The sequence below is a fragment of the Crocodylus porosus genome, unplaced genomic scaffold (assembly GCF_001723895.1).
Source record: "Crocodylus porosus isolate Cpor-Errol unplaced genomic scaffold, CroPor_comp1, whole genome shotgun sequence".
Taxonomy (NCBI): domain Eukaryota; kingdom Metazoa; phylum Chordata; order Crocodylia; family Crocodylidae; genus Crocodylus; species Crocodylus porosus.
In genome coordinates, this window is record NW_017728913.1 from 3,932,949 (window position 1) to 3,951,892 (window position 18,944).

At 41.0% G+C, this 18,944-nt stretch overlaps 1 protein-coding gene across 10 annotated transcripts in view; it reads left to right on the forward strand.

Moving 5' to 3' along the window:
- IL15 (interleukin 15) overlaps nucleotides 1–18,944 on the forward strand; it is a 71,941-nt gene that overhangs the window by 5,186 nt on the left and 47,811 nt on the right. For 2 of the 10 annotated variants that reach the window (XM_019534395.1, XM_019534393.1), the window contains exons 2-3: nucleotides 7,670–7,861; nucleotides 11,630–11,742. In XM_019534395.1, the coding sequence (XP_019389940.1) occupies nucleotides 11,671–11,742 (72 nt within the window). In that variant the 5' untranslated portion in view covers nucleotides 7,670–7,861; nucleotides 11,630–11,670. Of the gene's footprint in view, nucleotides 1–477; nucleotides 603–7,666; nucleotides 7,862–9,211; nucleotides 9,502–11,629; nucleotides 11,743–18,944 lie in introns of those variants that run through there. The other 8 variants (XM_019534391.1, XM_019534394.1, XM_019534396.1 and 5 more) reach the window with 8 other exon arrangements.

An 18,944-nucleotide genomic window follows, 5' to 3' on the forward strand; every position in this document is an offset into this window, starting at 1 on the left:
GGGTCAAGATGATCCCAATCTTTGATTTCGTTGATTAACAAGTCCACCTAAATAAAGGAGCAATCTGATCAAAACCTCCCCCACCACCCCTCCCAGGTTATGATTTTCAGATCTTACAGGGGGGCTCTTATCTCTTATGAGGGGAGGGCTCAGCCCCCTCCCCCCCCCAAGCTCCACCATAATTTGAACCCCAAGTTCCTCCCTTTTTTTGGCCTGGGCCAATGCAGACCTCTGGATGCCTTTCCCAACTCAGAAGTAAATGTTTGTTCTGTTCTTTATTGATTCAGTCTACTCAGCTGAGACAAACCTGCAAAGATTGAGTCGACTTTGCCTCTGGCTTTCTGACTGTCTGTACTTAACCAAAGGCAGCATCATGCCACATCATTCTCAGTAACTTCCAACAGCTCTGGCTTGGAGAAAAAAAAAAAAATTTACGCCAGGCAGTGGGAGGGCTCTGTTTAGGCAAGGCAAGACAAGAACTGCAGCCTTCCCTTCCCCTTTAAGAACTGATAAACATCTGATAATTTAGCACTGTTGGTTCAGAACTCCAAGGGACTGATGTTTTGGCTTGTCAACCTCCCTGGCTTCTTTCTATTTGTAAGGTACCGGTCTTTTTCTTCTCTCCTACTTTTCTTTGTAAATTTTACAGTTTGTAAGTTGCATACAATTAACAAGAATTCCCTCTAAAACAGATAGCATCAGCCTGATGCTCAATCTGACTAATTCTCAGAAAAAAAGTCCTTAGGCAGAAATAAGTAATTTATTTTACAATAAATGAAAGTAAAACAGGCCATGGGGAAAGGAGATATTAGTGACTGTGACTTGTGTAAGCTCTTTACTAATGCTTTTGGTCTAATTGTATGCTTAAACTTTTCCAAGTACTGCAAATATGTTATAGTAAGATCAACATTGTTTTTCACTGGCCTTGTACTTCTTAGTTTATTAAACATTTTTCTGAAGGGATAAAGGAATATGTTCTGCTCAGCTTTTGTTTTAATTAGTAATATTATAATACAGGAAATTTTCTTGTAAAAAACAGGTAATTGTATTTGAAAATACAACACCTATCTCTGAATATCTCGATCAATATTTGATTCTAAGCCACATTTTTTCTGTTTTTTTAAATCTTCTCTCTCTCTTGCTGTTGAGCAAAAGATCTACATAAACAGGGGAGATCAACTGTAGTCAAGTAGTGAAGCCAAAACTAGTGCCAAATGCACAACAGAAATATATGGGGGAGGAGGAATAAATCTATTTTTTCTTACCAGTTTTAAAATTCATAGGAACTTATTTTAACAATAGGTCAGTAGAAACAGAAGTAAACAATGCCCTTTCTTTTATGCAGGCTGAATTAATATTTGCATTTAAGTGAAGTCCCACTAAAGAAAGTGATGAAGAGATATGCAAGCAAATCCCAAAATAGAACTGGTGTCTTACTGTATCTGGCCTCTTGTATCCTATATTATATATATAGTTCATTCTTTTAAAAAACGTGTATAACTTTACTTTCCATCTTAAAATAGCTAGAGTGGAAGTCACCTTGTTTTAGACTTTCAAATTTATCTGAATAAAATCAGGAAATTCACCCAGGGAAACTGTGCCAAGGTAGTGTCCTCTGCTGTTTTGAGCATGCGTGTGCTTAGTTCTTTAAAGCCCTTCTAATATTATAATACAGGTGTAAAGTGTGGTGAAACACATGCTTGTTCCTTGTTATAACAAATCAACTTGTGTTATTTACCTTCCTATCAAATGTTCAGCAACTCCCCTTTGACAATTATTTATATTTCCCAAGACAGCTCACTAATGGAATTCAGTCCCTTAGGAGCTTACTGAAATAAAAGCTGTGGCTATATTTTAATATAATTGGTGTAATTATATGACTATTAATGGCATCCTTCGCTTCTACATCTATGCTGCCAGACCTTTGTCCAGCATGGTCCGAAATGACGCTGAGGAAATGGACTTTTCAACTCAGGAATTCGTATTGCTCATGCTAAATTTTGAAACCACATTTCAGTAGCTTCTTAGTTCCAGTTAACACTTTCTGTATCAGATTATGACAACTGTGAATGGTTTCATTTGCTATTGTTGAGCATATGCTTCAGTTCTCTAAAATCTCCTAAACTCATTTTGCTGTTTGGAGAAATTAGGAAGTAAGCCATACGGCCTGGGCTGGGGTCCAACTTTGATGAGTTTTAAATAAGGAATCTTTAGAGTTACCACTTTTCCTTCCAGGTTTATTGACAGAATCACCATACCAAATGTCAGTTTATATAAATTATGTCTTACTTAAGAAAGAGTAATAAAACATATCAGACAAGAAAAAATATGAACCAGAGCAGTCCAGACTCATCTATTTTTATAATAGCTCATGCACTGTAAAATATATTTGTGTAGTGAGTCAGTATAGCACTGTTTTCCTTCAAGAAAAGATATAGATATACATTTAAATATTTTCACAGCTCTATATTTTGAAATGACATTTTATTGGTCTCAGTAGACACTGTGCCTCAATTTTATTGTTCTTAATTTAAGTTGTTCCTCTCTTTTTTTTTTTTTAAAACCCTGAGTTTCTGTCCGTCTCATCTGTTCTTGTGAGCAGGGAGTATGCTGAAATTAAAAAAAAGTTAGGAATCCTTTTTTTTAAGTAACTGAATAATACTTTTGTTATCCATAAACAGATTAAAAAAAGCAGACAAAGTCCTCCAAGTACAAATGACATGCAAGAAAAGAAAATATACGAAATACAGAGCATCATCTAGAAAAGCACCATTTGGAAACAATAGAGTGCCTTACACTCTTTACTTTTAGACATGACAGTGCAAGATGAAAATGCCATATAAACACAGACATAATAGTAAAAAAACCTAAATCCTTATGGGAAACTTTCTGGGGATAGGGCCCTGACCTTGCAGATTCTAAAACATGTGTGTAACTTTACTCGTATTGTGAATAATGGCTAAGCCACTCATTGGCTTTAAGCATAGGCTCATATTTGTGGAAAATAATACCTGCTTGACTGACAGAGGCTTTAAAGAACTGAGCACCAAAGAGTTAAAAAGTCTGGGAATGTTTATATATTTCAATATATACTTTTGCCCCACCCTGTACTAGCTCTTCACAAGAATTAAACAGAGGAAGTCACGCTTGCATGTCAGCTTATTGTTCCAGAGACTACAGAGCCTAATTTGTGTATGATCTAAAATTTAGCAGCCTCTTTTCTCAGTAGGTCAGGTCTTTGTGGAGAAGTCTGGTGTCGTAATTAAGGCCCATCACCTTTTTGGTCAATTAACCTTAATACAGAAAATGTAGCCATTCTGCTAGCATAGATGTTGCTAGGCTTTGTTAACAGAAACATTTGGATTTCCATGGTGACTGAGAATGGCTAAAGCCATGCCACCAGGCCTGCCTATCACAATTAGTGATGAGAGTGAAACAATGGGTTGTCAGTGGTGAGAAATATTATTAGGTGGCAGAACAGAAAGATAAGGCAGTATTATGATTATGCACATGCGCATCAACTCTGACTAGAAAAGAATTTGGGGAAGGGGTACAGGGGACTGGAGAAGACTTAAGTACTGGGGATACTCTGAGCTCCCTAAATAGATCCCCAATTCAAAACAGTTATTAATGTTAGTTAAATTTATATCCTGCCCTATCGAGAAAGGCTCAGAGTGGCTTGAAATACATGACAAACAACCCACAGATCGGAAACAACACTCCAAAACATGAAAGCCGCACCCCTCCTCACTACTCTTGAGTGTGCGTCACCCATAATACCAAGCCCTCCAGCCAATTCTGTTTTCCAACCCCTATTTACATCAAGGGGTAAGAAACCTCATCCTTGCCCACCCACTCCTACTTCCTCATACCTAGGGGAGATACCTCCTCTACCCACAGTGTCCCTTCCAAGTGCCCATGCCTCTCTAATCATCCCCAAAACCAATAATTCATCTCCATCCCTCCAACAAAAACAGCATTAAATTGGAAAGAACCATAACAGGGAAATAAGAGAAAGCCCCTCGATACCTGAAAGGACCATTTTTCCTCCAACTAGATATAGATTCCTTGGTTGTATTCCTCATACCTTGAAGCAGCAGGAATTAATCTGCACTCAGATATAAACCAACACATTTGCCTGAGCAGAGACAAAAACTGTACAAAAGGAATATTCAAGGGTCTATATGGGAGACTGTAGCAGGACGGCCCCTAGGGGTGCCATGACCTCCCCTAGTGCTGTTGCCTACCGTGCCAAGTCTGGGTCTTTCACATCCCCTGTCTTGCCCGCCACGTCTTTGATCTTGTTTGTTCAGTGAAGGAGGCTGCCTTCCTACCCTTCTTGGCATGGGGCAGGGTCTTACTGTGCCGGGGTTTCCTTTGAGTCCCGGTGCTCGTGTTGTTATCCCAGGGCCAACCCGATACATGCGCCCCCTCCTGGGGCGGCTCTCTCTGACTGTGCCCCTCCTCGCCCAGCACGGACTTCCCCAACCAGCTTACTCCCCTCTTGGGGCTTCGTATCTCACAGGCAGTGTCCCGCTCGGGCCTGCCTCCCTTATACTCCGTGGCCACTCGTGTGCTGGCCTGCATCCTGCACTCCCCATGGCCTCTATGCCCGCATTCAGGCATGGGATCGCACCTCCCGAGCTCGCTGCCCACCCTGGGGCCCTTGCTTGCGCCCCTTATGTTCATCGCCCGCACTTCGGGCCTTCTATGCCCCCACTGGGGCCCTGGCTCGCACCTCTTGCGCTTGCTGCCCACACTCAGACCTGTCTATGCCCAACTTGGGCCTGTGGTTGCCTCTTGCGCTCGCTGCCTGCACTCGGGCCTTCCTATGCCCCACCCGGGGCCCTCGCTTGCGCCTCTTGCGCTCACCGCCTGCACTCGGGCCTGTCTACGCCCAACTTGGGCCTGTGCTATGCCCAACTTGGGCCCTTCCCAATTGGGGCTTATCCTGGTACTGCCCATGCTGGGACTGGGACCCCTCACTTGCGGCACCCTCCTTGGTGCCAGGAGCTCTCCTACCTTATTGGGGAGCTCCTGCTGAGGCCTCCTCCACCCCTACAGCCTCACCTAGTCCTCCGGTGTAATAATCACAACTCCACAACTATGCTGGCTCACTCACATACCTCTCTCAGGGGTTCTCTCCCTCCCCTCGCATCATTGCAGCAGTCAAACTGCCAGCATAAACTCTGCTGCTTAGCTTTCTACTACAGACCTCAACCTCCCCCTCCCGCTCCCGCTCCCAGAGGGGAACTGTTTCTGACCTCCGCCTTCCCTTCTTTATGAAGGCCAAGCCTCGCCCCCTGGCAGTCAGCTGATCTAATCAGCTCCCAACAGCTAACACCTGCTGCCTTCCTAACTGGCAGCTAAGCCATTCCCTATCTTCAGTAGCAGGCACCCTAGTGCCCTGCTACAGAGACACATGTCCTCTCAGAGGAATAGTACAATGTACTGTCCCTAGGCCGACTAATGATCTCTAACCAAAGTCAGAATCTAAACAGGTCCCCGTCAGTGCCACAACAAATACCTTCCATCCCTTGCAGAACGGGGTCAGAGATCCATGAGCTGACATCAGTGAAATACATCTCCATCTCTACTGCATATTTAGGGTCCATTTCCAGAGATCACAGTGCTCAGAACCATTCTGTTAGTCAAGTCCCAAAACCCAGGTTCTCAAATTTTAGGTAGAGGAGAACATAGGAGCAGCAAGCTGTGTTTCTGCCTAAATTCTCTTCAGTGGTACCCTATGTAAGCCATTTGGCCAAGAGACAACCATGTGGCCTATGACTGGTCCAAATCCGGCAAGGCAGAGATCCTGTATTAGGGTGGCATTTCATTTCTCCCCAGTTAACTACAGGCAGTAGGAAGTCTGGGGTGGGCTTTATCCTTCCAGTCTTTCAGGGCACCTATACACATGCAGTGAGGCTGTTTTCATGCACCGTAACGATAGGAAATGGCTAAATTACAAGAAAAGGCTAAATTGTAACAAGTGTGTAGATATGTATTGTTTTAAAACATTAGGTACCTTTACTAATAAAACCTAATGCTACACTTTAAATTAAAGATATATTTCATGTAATTGCATATATGTTTCATGTAATTACTGTGTGTCAGAGCTGACTCGATAAATCTAGTCTCCTGGAGTGTGGCAATTACCATGCTCCAGCAGACTCCAGCATCACATGTATTTGCATCCCTGTGCTGAAGAATGGTGGTGGGGGTGCTTTAACTAAAGCTCATTTGTTGAGCTTTAAAGTGCCCCCACCACCATTTTTCAGCATGGGAATGCTGATACACATGATGCTCCAGGTGCTTTAATTAGAGCGGCACTCAGAGAGCCACTCTAATTAAAGTGCCTTCCCTCCACTCCCAGAGCATGTGTATAAATGCCGTCAGCAATCCAAGGCCCTGGAGTCATTCCTGCCTCCCTGCCCATCCCCTGAAGAATCAGAATTAGGGATAGTCTTTTGTGGTCATGTAGTTTCTGAAGTGATTCTGCCTTTGGAAAATAACCCTTCTGCTGACATTTCAGTTTTTTGTTCACTAACGAAAGTACCAATGTGAAATCAGGCAGTGGAGAGGATAAAGCCTATTCTTTTCACTAAGAAATTAGTGAAGAGTAGCAAAAATATTGAGACATTGTAATCTGCTAGCACAGTATATAATTTAAACTGTCATCCTTAAAATATGTTATCATCACCAGGTAATAAGATTCAGGTGCCATTATAAAGTATTTTACACAATTTCATGATACCACGGATGAGAGAGGTATACAAAAGCAGAATAGGGTGATCTTCAGCTTAGAAGCTGTTGTCATTATTGATCTTATAAACTACAACCTGCAGTTTGATAATTGAACAATTCTGTATAATGGCGATACTGGAAAATTGTTTAGGAATGAATGGCTGATTTTTTTCATGGAGAATGATTTTTAAAAGACTGTCATATAAAAAAATATATAAAATGGCAGAAATATCTGATTGATTAATTAATTTAAAGATCTTGTTTGTCAATATCAAATGTATTCATTTAAATAAACAGTATCTGTTATTTTCAATGTAAAATGGAATCTTAAAATCTTAACATCTTCAAAAAAATAAGAATCCATTTTAGAAATTGTATGTGAAGTTAAGCATGTGGCTGTAATTTCTATTTCTGATCACATAATAAACTGTGCATAAATGTCACTATTTTCCCATTGCTTCAGTCTTAGCCAAAAACCTGAGAATGGAATACACCTGATAGTTATCTTCCACAGTGTCTCATTACGGATAAAGTTTACAGCACTAAGTGAGTGAGGGTATTGTGAAGAAAATTGCTGGAGAAATTTAGCACTTCAGTCTGTAGTGCTGCAAAGCCAGTACTTCTACATTTGGTAAAACAAAATATGATAATGTTGATGGAAGTTTTGCACCTGCTTATGGAGTCAGCACATGAGTGGAAATTTGTTTTGGGTGAGAAAATAATGCTAATCTTCCAATGCATTAATCACCTGTCCTTTATATCTCAAATGTGAGGCATATATCATGTGTTTTGTAATTGGTCTATTTTTTGCTTACCGTGAATGGAAACTAGGCTTGAACTCAGTAGACTGATATGTTGGAAGCTGCATAGCTTGCCTAAGAGTCTTGGCTCATATACAAATGATAACCTTACTTATTCCCAGTAGAAGCTACAGTAATCTTGATCCCCTTCTTGTAAGAAGAGATAAAAGCCAGTGATTCCCTCCCAGTCCTAAAAAAGGAAAGATGCAAAAGCTGTGAACCCTTGTTTGCTGGGAATCTGATGGGTGTATCGTACTGAAGTTTTCAGCTTGTCTCAAAGGGAAAAGAATATTTGAATAGAAGACTGATCCAAAAAGGTAGTGAAATACATATGATCTGTCTCATGATTCAAATACAGCTTTAATTTAAAGCATAGCATTAAGTGTTACTAATAAAGGTACCTAATGTTTTAAAACAATATATATCTACATTTTGATACAATTTAACCATTTCAATGCATCTCTCAGATATGGGCATCACTGTAAACGCTTGTGTACTAATCTCTAGTAAACTGTGGTAGACTTTAGGATGGGATGCCTATTTCCCTCCTAGTTTAGTTTGGTTACTAGTTTGGTTGGTAGTTGGAGCTTTCCTTTTTTAACTTTGCAAATCAAAACTCCCTTCCTTTTCAGAAACAGGTCTTGTTCAGTGACAAACAGTGTTTGTTTGATACCTCCCAAGGAGCACCAAAGACTACTGGTCTAGCCTGTTTAGTGGATAAGGACATTTCTTGAAACTACTATTATGCATTTTAGCTTAGTCTGTATAAGTTTGTTCCTCAAACTCTTGCTTTTTTTTTAGTAACTCACCATTTTTGCTCTGTGACCTGAGAAAAATGGACAGGAATTTTGATTAGAATTATTCCTATTTTTGTGCCAGATTATTGGTGTTAAACTTACTGAGTCCATTTTGGATTCTTTGGACAGCCTCCTCATCATTTTCAAGTTAACTAGCCAAGGGAAAACCTTATTATAATAAGGTTTAATTGGTTAACTGACCAGTGATCAATTAAAACTATTTAAACAACAGCAGGATAAATTACTTCCAAACAGCTCTAGGCTAGGCTATTTTTGGTATGACTGTGGTCAGAAGTGTAGATACATCCTCTGTTTCACATTGGCAAAGAGGGAAATGCTCCTTTTATTATGAAAGCTGAAATGAAATAATATTTTTCGTGTTCTCTGCTTAGAGGCTCCTGTTGTCTCTCTGGTTTTGTGATATATTTATGTTGGAGAAAGAATACGGGCAAAATCAAGCACATACATTGTTTTGATGCTGTTTAAATAAATTCCATTTTAAATAATATTAAGTGAAAGAATAGGCAACTTTCAGTCAGCATTATAGAAAGCATGAGTTATCATATGGTGTCTAATGACATGATTGCATGTAATGTATTTCCTGTTTTATTCATTGTACAGGATATATAACCTAACTCAGTAAGCTGCTATTCAGTATTATTTTAGCTTCATTCATCCCATTGACTAAATGACCCAGTTTTTTTTATTTTTTGGTGCCAATTTGTGGTTCCCAATCGTTTTTCCCCCCAAAAATTTAATTGGAAAAAACTCAGTTTGTATATTCAGATACAGCTCTGAATAATTCCAACTGCAGCTGGCAGTGTTAGCGCTTCTGCAAGTCAGGGCCCAGGTAGGTGTCTTAACTAGGGCACACACAAAATGAAGAACATGAATTATGTGGCCACCTGTGGCAATTTGGGGTTAAATAATTGAACTATTATCACATACAAACTCTGAGCAGTGGCAATGGTAGAATCTAGTTCCACAGGTCAGCATTCAACTGCCTCAGCCCTGAGACCCTCATTTTTCTTGTCTGCAGTTCTGTCCAGGATTCATTGCACTGTTTCTACCTTCTGCAACAAAGGGAGCACAGGTGTTAAAGCTATTTACAGACACTACTTTACGAACAGGAGAATCACCAATCTCCTAGTAGAAATTAGGTGTGTACAAACATTCATTCAATTTCTCCAAGAGGAAACATGTCCACTCAGGGAAAAAGATCTTCCAGGTTGAACACCTAGCTCTCCCCTTGAGAGAGACTCTCTCATAAGAATTGAACACCTGTCAGTGATCCAGAGTTGTTGCTCTAGAGAATGGGCTTTGCCCCACTGCTCCAGTCCTCTGGAGGGTTTGCTATGTGCTTTTATATAACATCCTAATGGTTACACCATTGAATTAGAAGCAAGACCTGAGTTCTAGGTCTTCCTTTGCCTAAAGGAGCATAAATCCACATCGTCCACCTCACAGGAGAATGCCCTAACCACCGAGCTGCAGAATAAGCTATGTAGGGGCACCACCTGTTCTCTTTGTTGAAAGAAGCTGGCTCTCTGGGTTGCAGAGAGTGATAGAGCCAGAAAGAATGCAAACAAGAGGAAACGTGATGCTATAGCTTATTGGTTATGGCACAATGTTGGCAAAGGAGAGTTCTAGCTTCTGGTTCCTGCTTCCCTGAACTATTCATACATTTTATGATAAATAGGCACGGGATAAAACACAGGAGTAATCCTGAAAGCACAAAGAGGAACCCAGGAATTCACTCCCCACTGTCTCATACTCCCTTCCCACCAGCCCAGATGAGTTCACTCTAAACTGAGCTAATCAGGCAGCTTTCTGGTTAGCTTCCTTCTGGCCGCTTGACTCTTGCATTCTTGGCTACCAACTGATCCAACTTCAACAGGAGGAGTGAAAACTGTTCCCATACAACCTATCCTATAGCCTGATGATTAGGGCACTTGCCATGAGAGTGATATATACTCACATCACCCTCGGGCTAAGGGAAACTTAGACTTAGACTCAAGCCAGTAAACCATTATGTAAAAGGCGAGCACAAGTATCACTTCTTTCCTCTTCAATATTTAACAAAAGTGATTGTGACTGGCCATAATTGTTGTGTTTTGTCCTTTACTGCTGCAATATATTCCGTTCCATGTGCTCGGAGCATGGGCAACTGGTGCTTCCTGACTCGGGGAGAGAGTGGGGGTACCAGCAGCCAATTGCTGACTGGGGCTGGGGTTCCCCAGCAGCTGATCATCAATCCCAGAAGCACCACCAGCAAAACCGAAAGTGCTGGCGAGGACCAATCTTGGGGGAGGGGGGGGGTGCCGTGTCCTTCTATGGCCCCACCACACATTGCCTATGGCTCAGAGCATGCTGACTCTATTGAGGACCTCAGTGGCCTTAGGTTTTACTTCCCTTAGTTTCGGGAGCCCATTGGGTCTGGGGAGCAGGAGGCACTTCATGCTAAAACTATTAGTTCTAGGAATACACAGAAAGCAGAACTGTAGATGCGTAGGGAAATTTCATGTGAAAGAAGGAAATGCCTCATGAGTATGAGGTTTTCCAGGGTTATACAGCTGCTGAGCAGGGTTTTCCGTTTTTTAACTTAGGTGACTAACTTTCAACTAAATCTTGAGGGTAAGAGACATCACAAGGTGACTGCAGACTCTGGCTGGGCACCTGTTACGCTGAGTCTACTGCAGAAACACTGCTTAAATGAAGCTGGGGGAAGAGCGAGGAAACAGTACTGGAGAGCTAATTAAGGATTACTGGCCTAGCTACTATGAAAAATGCCTCCTTTATTCTGGCTTAGATCCTTTAATAAAATGCTGAAAACAATAAGAATTTCCCTACATCTGTCTGTATAGGGAGCAATTATTAAAATAACTTTCTGTGGCATGGTCTTATAGTCATTAGAAAAAAGAATCAAGTTCTACTATCATTAGGAAAACAGTCTTGATACTACATGAAGCAGAGGACCATGCTGTGCTTGTCATAATACTGCTCTTTTGCCAGTCACCAGTCACAAAAAATCACTCTTGCACAACGAACTGTTTCTAGAAACAAACAAAACACTACAGCATTCAAAGATGACAGTGTCAAGGTGGGTTTCTAATGCCTAGCAAATAAATATCTGAGCTGTCTTGTTTTTCCTCTCTGTGGAAGATTTAAAGGTAACCAGCAGAGGTTAAAAGCATAACTTCAGTGACTTTTGAATGCCCGTAATGGGTTGACTAAGAGGCATTCAGAACTGTATTCCATTCTTTATTTTTCCCTTTCTATGTCTTGCAGTGTACTCCCCTGATATAAGTATGTTGCTTTTGTGCTGAACGATGCCTCAGCCAGTATATGCTGGAGCTGGCATGTGGAACTTTGTTGGAGACTCAAGTAGGCTAGAGAATCAAGTAAGTAACATTTAAAAATGTATTATGCAGTTTAAAAAACTTGAAATATCTTTTATATCTTCTTTCTCTTAGGAAAGAAAGGAACCAGATAATGCAGCACATTCAAAATGTTCAAATAGTTTTCTCTTGCACTTTTCCACTCTGTCCAAACCAAAACTAAGAAAGGTGCTGGATAACACAGAGTTAAACAGAAACATGTACAGGCCTGTAAGTGGAAAAACCCCAAAAGACCAGTACGCATGCCTAAACATGCCCCATGCTTAACCCCACGACGTAATTTGAAATGAAGTAATTTAAATTAACAAGACATGCATGCCCAGACTTGTGCTAGAACTTTCCAAAAGGGGAACTATCTGATTGGCCATGGGGGAAGTATTTAAGCCAGCAGGTTTCCGCCCACAGTGGAGACCAGATTAGACTTGAGCAGAGACTGCCTCAGGAGAGTCATAGGCCCTGGTTCACATGAGCCCAGAGCTCCGCTGGTCTCCCTGCCACCATCGTGTCCTGGTGTACCCCATCCTGACAGATGCTCGTCTTTGTTTTGATTACTTGTTGGAGATTTTAAATTTTATTTCAAGTCCTTTGTTACCATTTTATATTGAGCACCAGAGGCCTGGTGAGCAGGGGCAGGGCTAGGTGCTGTAGTTGTGAGTTGCCACTAGAGGGCTGGTGACCCAGAACAGGCTTCTATCCCTACAGGTGGGGATGTGAGAGATCCTGGGGGACTTCAACTCAGGTGGCACATCTGCATAGGCAGAGAGAGAGAACTTTTTTGGGGGACCTGAGTACTCATGTGCATGCATGCACCCCATCCCCCAAAGTCCACAGGGGAAGGGGTGGAGGCAGAGGGAGAGGGAGCGAGGCTGGGGCTGGGAGCAGGCAGGGATTGGGGTCAGGGTCTGCTGTACCTGTGTGGATGCCTCTTCCCCTGCGCCCGGGGTCATTGCCCAGTGCCGGCGTCCACCACCCACAAGCAATGGACCATTCCTGGCTGCCTTTTGGCACAGTCCTGGCCCGGCCCCAGTCCCACACTGCCCAGACTTTGAGTGGGGCCAGCCTTGACTGCACTGCCAAGCCAAAGGGGATAGAGCCCCTGGGACACCCGTACACACCCTGCCCTGGGAAGAATCTGGTGGGTCCTCTAGAGTGTGGCACCAGGGAGCTGATCTTTGCATGGAGCAAGGGTGGGCTACAGTTGAGCTGTGCCTGCTCCCTGCCTCCGCCCCTCATTGCAGCCTTTGAAAGCAGCGTGGCACCATGTGTGTCCGGCTGCTGAGTGGGTTTGGCAGCGGGGCACATGGCACCACTTTCAAAGGCTTCAGGGAGACATGGACTGCAGCGAGAACAGGCAGTGGCTTGTCCAGGAGTGTGGTGCAGGGTAGCCAGGGGGAGGGGAGTGTGTCCCCCTCCCCGGTGCCCCCACAGTGTGTGCAGTGGTGGGAACCACCTGCCCATGCCCCTGGAAAACCCGCTGGGCTCCCATTGCCCCACAGTGCAGCAGGGAGTGGGGCAGGGGTGAGTGATTTGCCCCTAATTCTACTCTGCTCCCTCCTGCACTGTGGGGGTTTTGATCTGTCTCTTCTAATCCCAGGCAGTCAAAAGAAACTTACCAGCATGCTGGACCAGCTAAGATCCTGGTGTGCCCCTCCCCCCTGCTCCAACAGCTTGCAGCTGGGCTGTCTTGGCATTTGGTAGGGTTGAGCCCTGTTAGCCCCCACTTCCACTGCCTATGCACACTTGTGGAGAGTGACCACATCTTAATGGAACAGGAGGTGAGAGTGGCATAACTTTGAATGTATAATGAGTGCTTTAAGGTGTTAATGTGCAGACAATCCAGGGGTTGGGAGCTCCAGAAGCTGCCCAAAATTACTGTGTAAGAAGGCCCTAGGATTCCTAAGTGGATCTTAAGCTTTGGATATAAACTGTGAGAAAGTTCTTAAAGATTCACTGGTTAGGATTTCATCAGCTATGGAATGCTACCACATGTTTTGCAACATATTGCAATGCTAAACAAGTTGTTCTTTGATCAGCTGTTTCTTGTTATGTCTGCAACTATGCAGTTCACTGATCGTTTGATTAGCATGAGGTCAAGTTCTGGAGCAACAAAAAGCATGATGGATTCATCCCTTGTAATTACTTTGGGGTTTTTTTTGAGACCTACTAACGAGAGACATTGAATCAGTGGGTTAATTGCTCCTGTTAGTGGTCTGCACATGTTAAGTGGTTCCCAAATTACCTAGACCAATGGATCACTGTCAGCTATCAGCTATTATTGCAGACCACCATGTACCAGGCAAAAGAGGTGGGAGATGGAATTGATGTGATCTAGGGACCACTTACCATTATAACCACTAGCATGTGAGGTATGAATCTTCAAAAAGCTGTAAGTAGCCTCAGAAAATGAGTTTGTGTCTTATGTTTTGGTATCAATCAATTATTAATTGGATCTACTTGTCGTTGGTGTATTTTTACCCAAGTATGAGATGAATAAATATGTTTGTAACATAGTGTGAGCCCTTCAATATTAGATTTATATTTTATATGCTATATTTGTATTTCAGTCTATATCTTTTTAAATCTACCAACTTTACTTTAAATGAACACACATCATTCTCCAGTACTGTTTTGCTTTTTGTAAGAACTTTGGAAATAATTTGTTTTTTGAAAATATTGTTTTCATTCTACTTGAATAATTTTCTTGAGTTGCTGATCACCAATTCCTATTCTGCTGTATTCTTAGTGAATTTGAAAAGGGATTTCATAATTATGTAATTCCGTTCATATTATTAAAGGATCCATAGAAAATGTGACTTACTATGTTGTTATCATTTCCTGGACCTTATAAAGTACTGTGAATTGTTTAGTCATATGCCTAAAGGAAATCTGGCCAATGTATCTGTAGATTCATTTTGTTTTCATTAACTTTATTTTTGCATCGTAAATTATGTGAGCTATTGAAATTTCCCTTTTAAAATCCTACTCAAATATCATGATACACATTAATTTATTCACTTATGAGTACTAGGAAACAGAGAACAGGTTTATTAGGCCTTTGTTCTTATCTGTGGAATACTTGTTTCTTGTATTATCTTTTTAAATCTCCATATTAAGATGAATCAGTAAAATTTAGTGTCAATTTTCAGGAAATACTAGGGTTTTTCTCTTGATGAGGAAAAAAACAAGCATTATGCATATTTCTTGTGGTCAGCTGTTTGTGATACAAAATGCAGTTTCTAAGGAAAAAGTCACACTTCAACAAGAATGGACTTTTCAAATGTTTACTATTCTCTCCTGTTTTCCCTGTCATTAAACATTTGTTTTGTAGCATATTATGGTCCATATTAATAATATCCTTCTGTAGTCCTTTTATATTACAAAGTGGAACACGACTAAAATACTTACCCCAGATACTTAAAATTCATGTGGAGAACATTTCTTTATATCCTTCCAAGCTTCTGCAATTTACCTAGAAGGTCACAATCCAAAGATACATTTTCCTCTCTTTTAGTGGTCAAAATATGCAAGACTTCATGGGAAGCAGTAGCCTCCCAGAAGTTTCAGACATATTCTCACAGTCCTTTGAAAAGAAAAAAAAACACCCAAATTTTGTGGCATACATCAAAAGATACCAACCTGGTTGCATTCTGTGATGAGGTCATTAGCTCAATGGATGTGTGGAGAACAGTGGTTGTGAGATATCTTGATGTTAACAAGGCTTTTGATAAGGTCTTCCACAACATTCTCGCAAGCAAGCTAAGTAAGTATGGGCTGGATGAATCAACTGTAAGGTGGATAGAAAACTGGCTGGATTGTTGGGCATCAAGAACTTGGTGTCCAGCAGACAGCCAGTATCAAGTGGAGTGCCCCATGGGTCAGTCCTGGGGCTGGTTTCATTTAATATCTTCATCAATGTTCTGGAAGATGGGATGGAGTACACAGTAAGTTTGCAGGTGACACAAAGCTGTGGGGAGTAGTAGATAAGATGAAGGTTAGGGGTAGGATTTAGAGAGGTTTAGACAAATTGGAGAATCAGAACAAAAGAAATCTTATGAATAGGGGTCTATCCAACTTGAATAAGTGGCCAGCCGATTTCATGGGCACGTCGTGGGGCAGGCCGCTATTTTGAGGGCTTATCATACCAGCCCACCACCTCTGATTGGTTAAGGCTCCTGGTAGCCCTGCCCCCACCGATAATCAGCAGACAGGGCTGTCTATCATATGGCTCCACCCCTCCTCGCTGATTTATTGAGTGAGCTGTCCATCATGCAACCCCACCCCTCACTTCTGTTTGGTGGAAGGAGATGGGGCTGCACAACAGGGAGCCATCTCGCCTGCTTGCCTTTATGCTGGCAGCTCCTTGCATGATGGGCTGTGCGTATGGGAGGAGTGGTGGCTCCCACTGGGGTGTCTTTTTAGTAAGACATCATCATTGTATTCTTCCAGTTTTAAAAATAAATTCTGTTTGGATTATTTAATCCAGGGGAAAATGTAGTCTAGGCTCATCTGCATCTTGAATTAATGTTTCTGCCTGCATCAGTTGCTGACTTTCTCTTTTATGCCTTTATTGCTTCACATTTGTATTAGCCTATCTATACACATGCCTTCTACTGTTTTGGAATCACGATAACAGTATGTCACCTTCATGTTTAAAAGCTAGCATGCATACAGGTATACCTCTCAGATACTTTTTTTGGCTTTATGGCAGCTATGTCTTATGTATGCATATGGAACTGATACTGGGGAAAAGGATATTTGTCCAGTCCTGCATTACCAGCAGCTAGAGAAATGCTAAAATATACATAAGGATATGTCAAAACAAATTATGAAAAGGGTCACAAGTTTAAGTATCAACAACATTCTGACCTGTTGTGGTTGCTCTGATTTTTTTGCAATAAAAGAATTTCTCTATCATTTTTCTAAAGTAAAACAGAAGTAAAAACTAAGATCTGGCATTTTCTGAGAAGTGCTTCAAGTCTAAAAATGTTGGGAACTACTGCCATAAAGATATTTGAGGTAGATTTCATTAAAATAATGGTTTTAACATTCTTCCACAGCTTTTTTTTATTACAAGTCCTAAAGCAATATAATATATTCTTTAGAGAATGTCGTTTTGAATGGAAAGGACCAGTGATTTTGTTTCTCACACACGCACATTTTCTTGTCACTCTTATTCACATAGTTAAAAATAATTTCCCCTTTTGTTATCCACTCGTACTTCAGCTCAGATTAATAGTGTTTTATAATTATGCTGGGTCTAGAATTTTGTATTTTAAAAATTATTTGCAACCTTCCAAGAAGTGTGTCTTAGTGTCTCCTGAATAGATTTGATTTTAAGGCTATCTGAAATTAATTTTGTGCTTCTTAGTTGCATCACAACATTAATGCAAACAATGGAAGATGACTGAAATAAACCTGGAAACTAGTACAACTGAATCCTATAAATTATCAGCTAGACTTTCCAACTAATGTATTGTAGTCTTCCTTACTCATGTGTTGATAGGTCTGATTGACTATGTAAGAAAAAAGAATAATATTTTATATAGTATATTACTCCATTAAAACTCAATGGTATCTATCCTTCCTTAGCCACCCATGCCCTCTCCCTTCTATTACAAGCTTGTCAATTCATAACCTACTTTGTCCCTTATGTGATTAAAAGATTTTGATTATTTGAAATGTAAGGATTGAAGAAGATTCCTGATAGACATATTAGTATAATGTGTTTGATTTTGTGCCTGCTACAGGGGAGGAACTAGGGAGGGTGTAATGTGTAATTTGTAGCTGCATCTGCCACCCCCTTTGATTTCTGTTCCACCCAACTGCCTGGGAAAGACAGCAGTATTTCAATTTAGGCAGTGGCAAGGGAGTCAATTGACTTCATGGCTCATTATAATCTACCTGATCCCTTCTGAACTCATCATTCCACAGGTAATAATGGTCCTCTCTCCTTTTCAATGGTCTTGATGTTCCACCAATCATGCTATCCTTTCTTCTTCAATTTTGCTAGTTGTTAACCATTCCTGGTAATCTCTCTCTTCTATTTCAAAGCCTTGCAGACTGTGTTTTATCTCTGGCTAACAACCTTAACTCAGTTGTGGTAACATTAACTCAGGTGAACATTAAATCAAATGTGCACATTAATGATAGTGGTGCATTGGATGCACTGTCAGGATGCTCCAGGAGGCTATATTTTGTTTTACAAATCTGAATAAGAGATTCACATTTAAATAGTGTCTAAAGGATTAATAACATAATGTCTTTTGACTATTTTTGCCTAGTTTGTTGCATTTTTTTAAATTTAATACATAATCTAGCAATTTGTGCATATTCCAATAAAGGTATATTTGGTTTTGCTTTGAACTTAAAATGAATAGTAAAGTGCCAGGCCCCTGGTATATTAGTAAGGCTTGTAGTTTCTCTTTAACAACCTTTCCAAAATCCTAGATCTGCCCCATGGACTGATAGATCAGTCTTCTTTACCATGCAAAAGAACTGTTGTGCCTTGGATAGAGGGTTACTGTTGAACAGCATCTATCTTCCTATACGGAAAGTGTGATTTTAATTGATTTCTTAAGTTTTTGTGGGTTTCCCATGTCGGCTGCCTTATCTAACAGTCAGTGGGAGGAACACTAGGTGCTTGTCTGACTTATTGTATGTTTATCCAAAACATGGTGTTAGAAATTAAATAACAAGACCCAGTGGTATAATGGTGAATGCCCTATTTTTAAACTAAATGGGACAAGTTAATCCAGTAAACTCTTAGTACTGGTCTGGCTTGGGTTTTGTATATCATTGTGGGTACCTGAGATGAGGTAAGGGAGGAAGGATTAATGATAAGAAAACTGGCTAATTGAAAAGGGCCCATTAACATGTGAATTGTAACACTGTTACAAGCTTTCCACAAATCTAGTAATGACAGTGTAATCCTTTATTTAACAGTGATCTGTTTCAGATTTGACCAGTACATTGTCCTTCTAATATTTGTATACAGTATATTCAGCTCTTATCATAAATTTCTGCTCAAGATGTTTTTGCAGCCTAAAACTGTGCTGGAGTTTGTTTAGATTAAATAGTTTCTCATTACCCTTAGAGATGTGAACTCTTCTGGAATATTTTAACAGCGTTGCAAACATTTCTGCTATAAATATGTACTCTATAACCAATCTCACTTTTGTTTGATGTAGTTTCCTTAAATAGGCAGG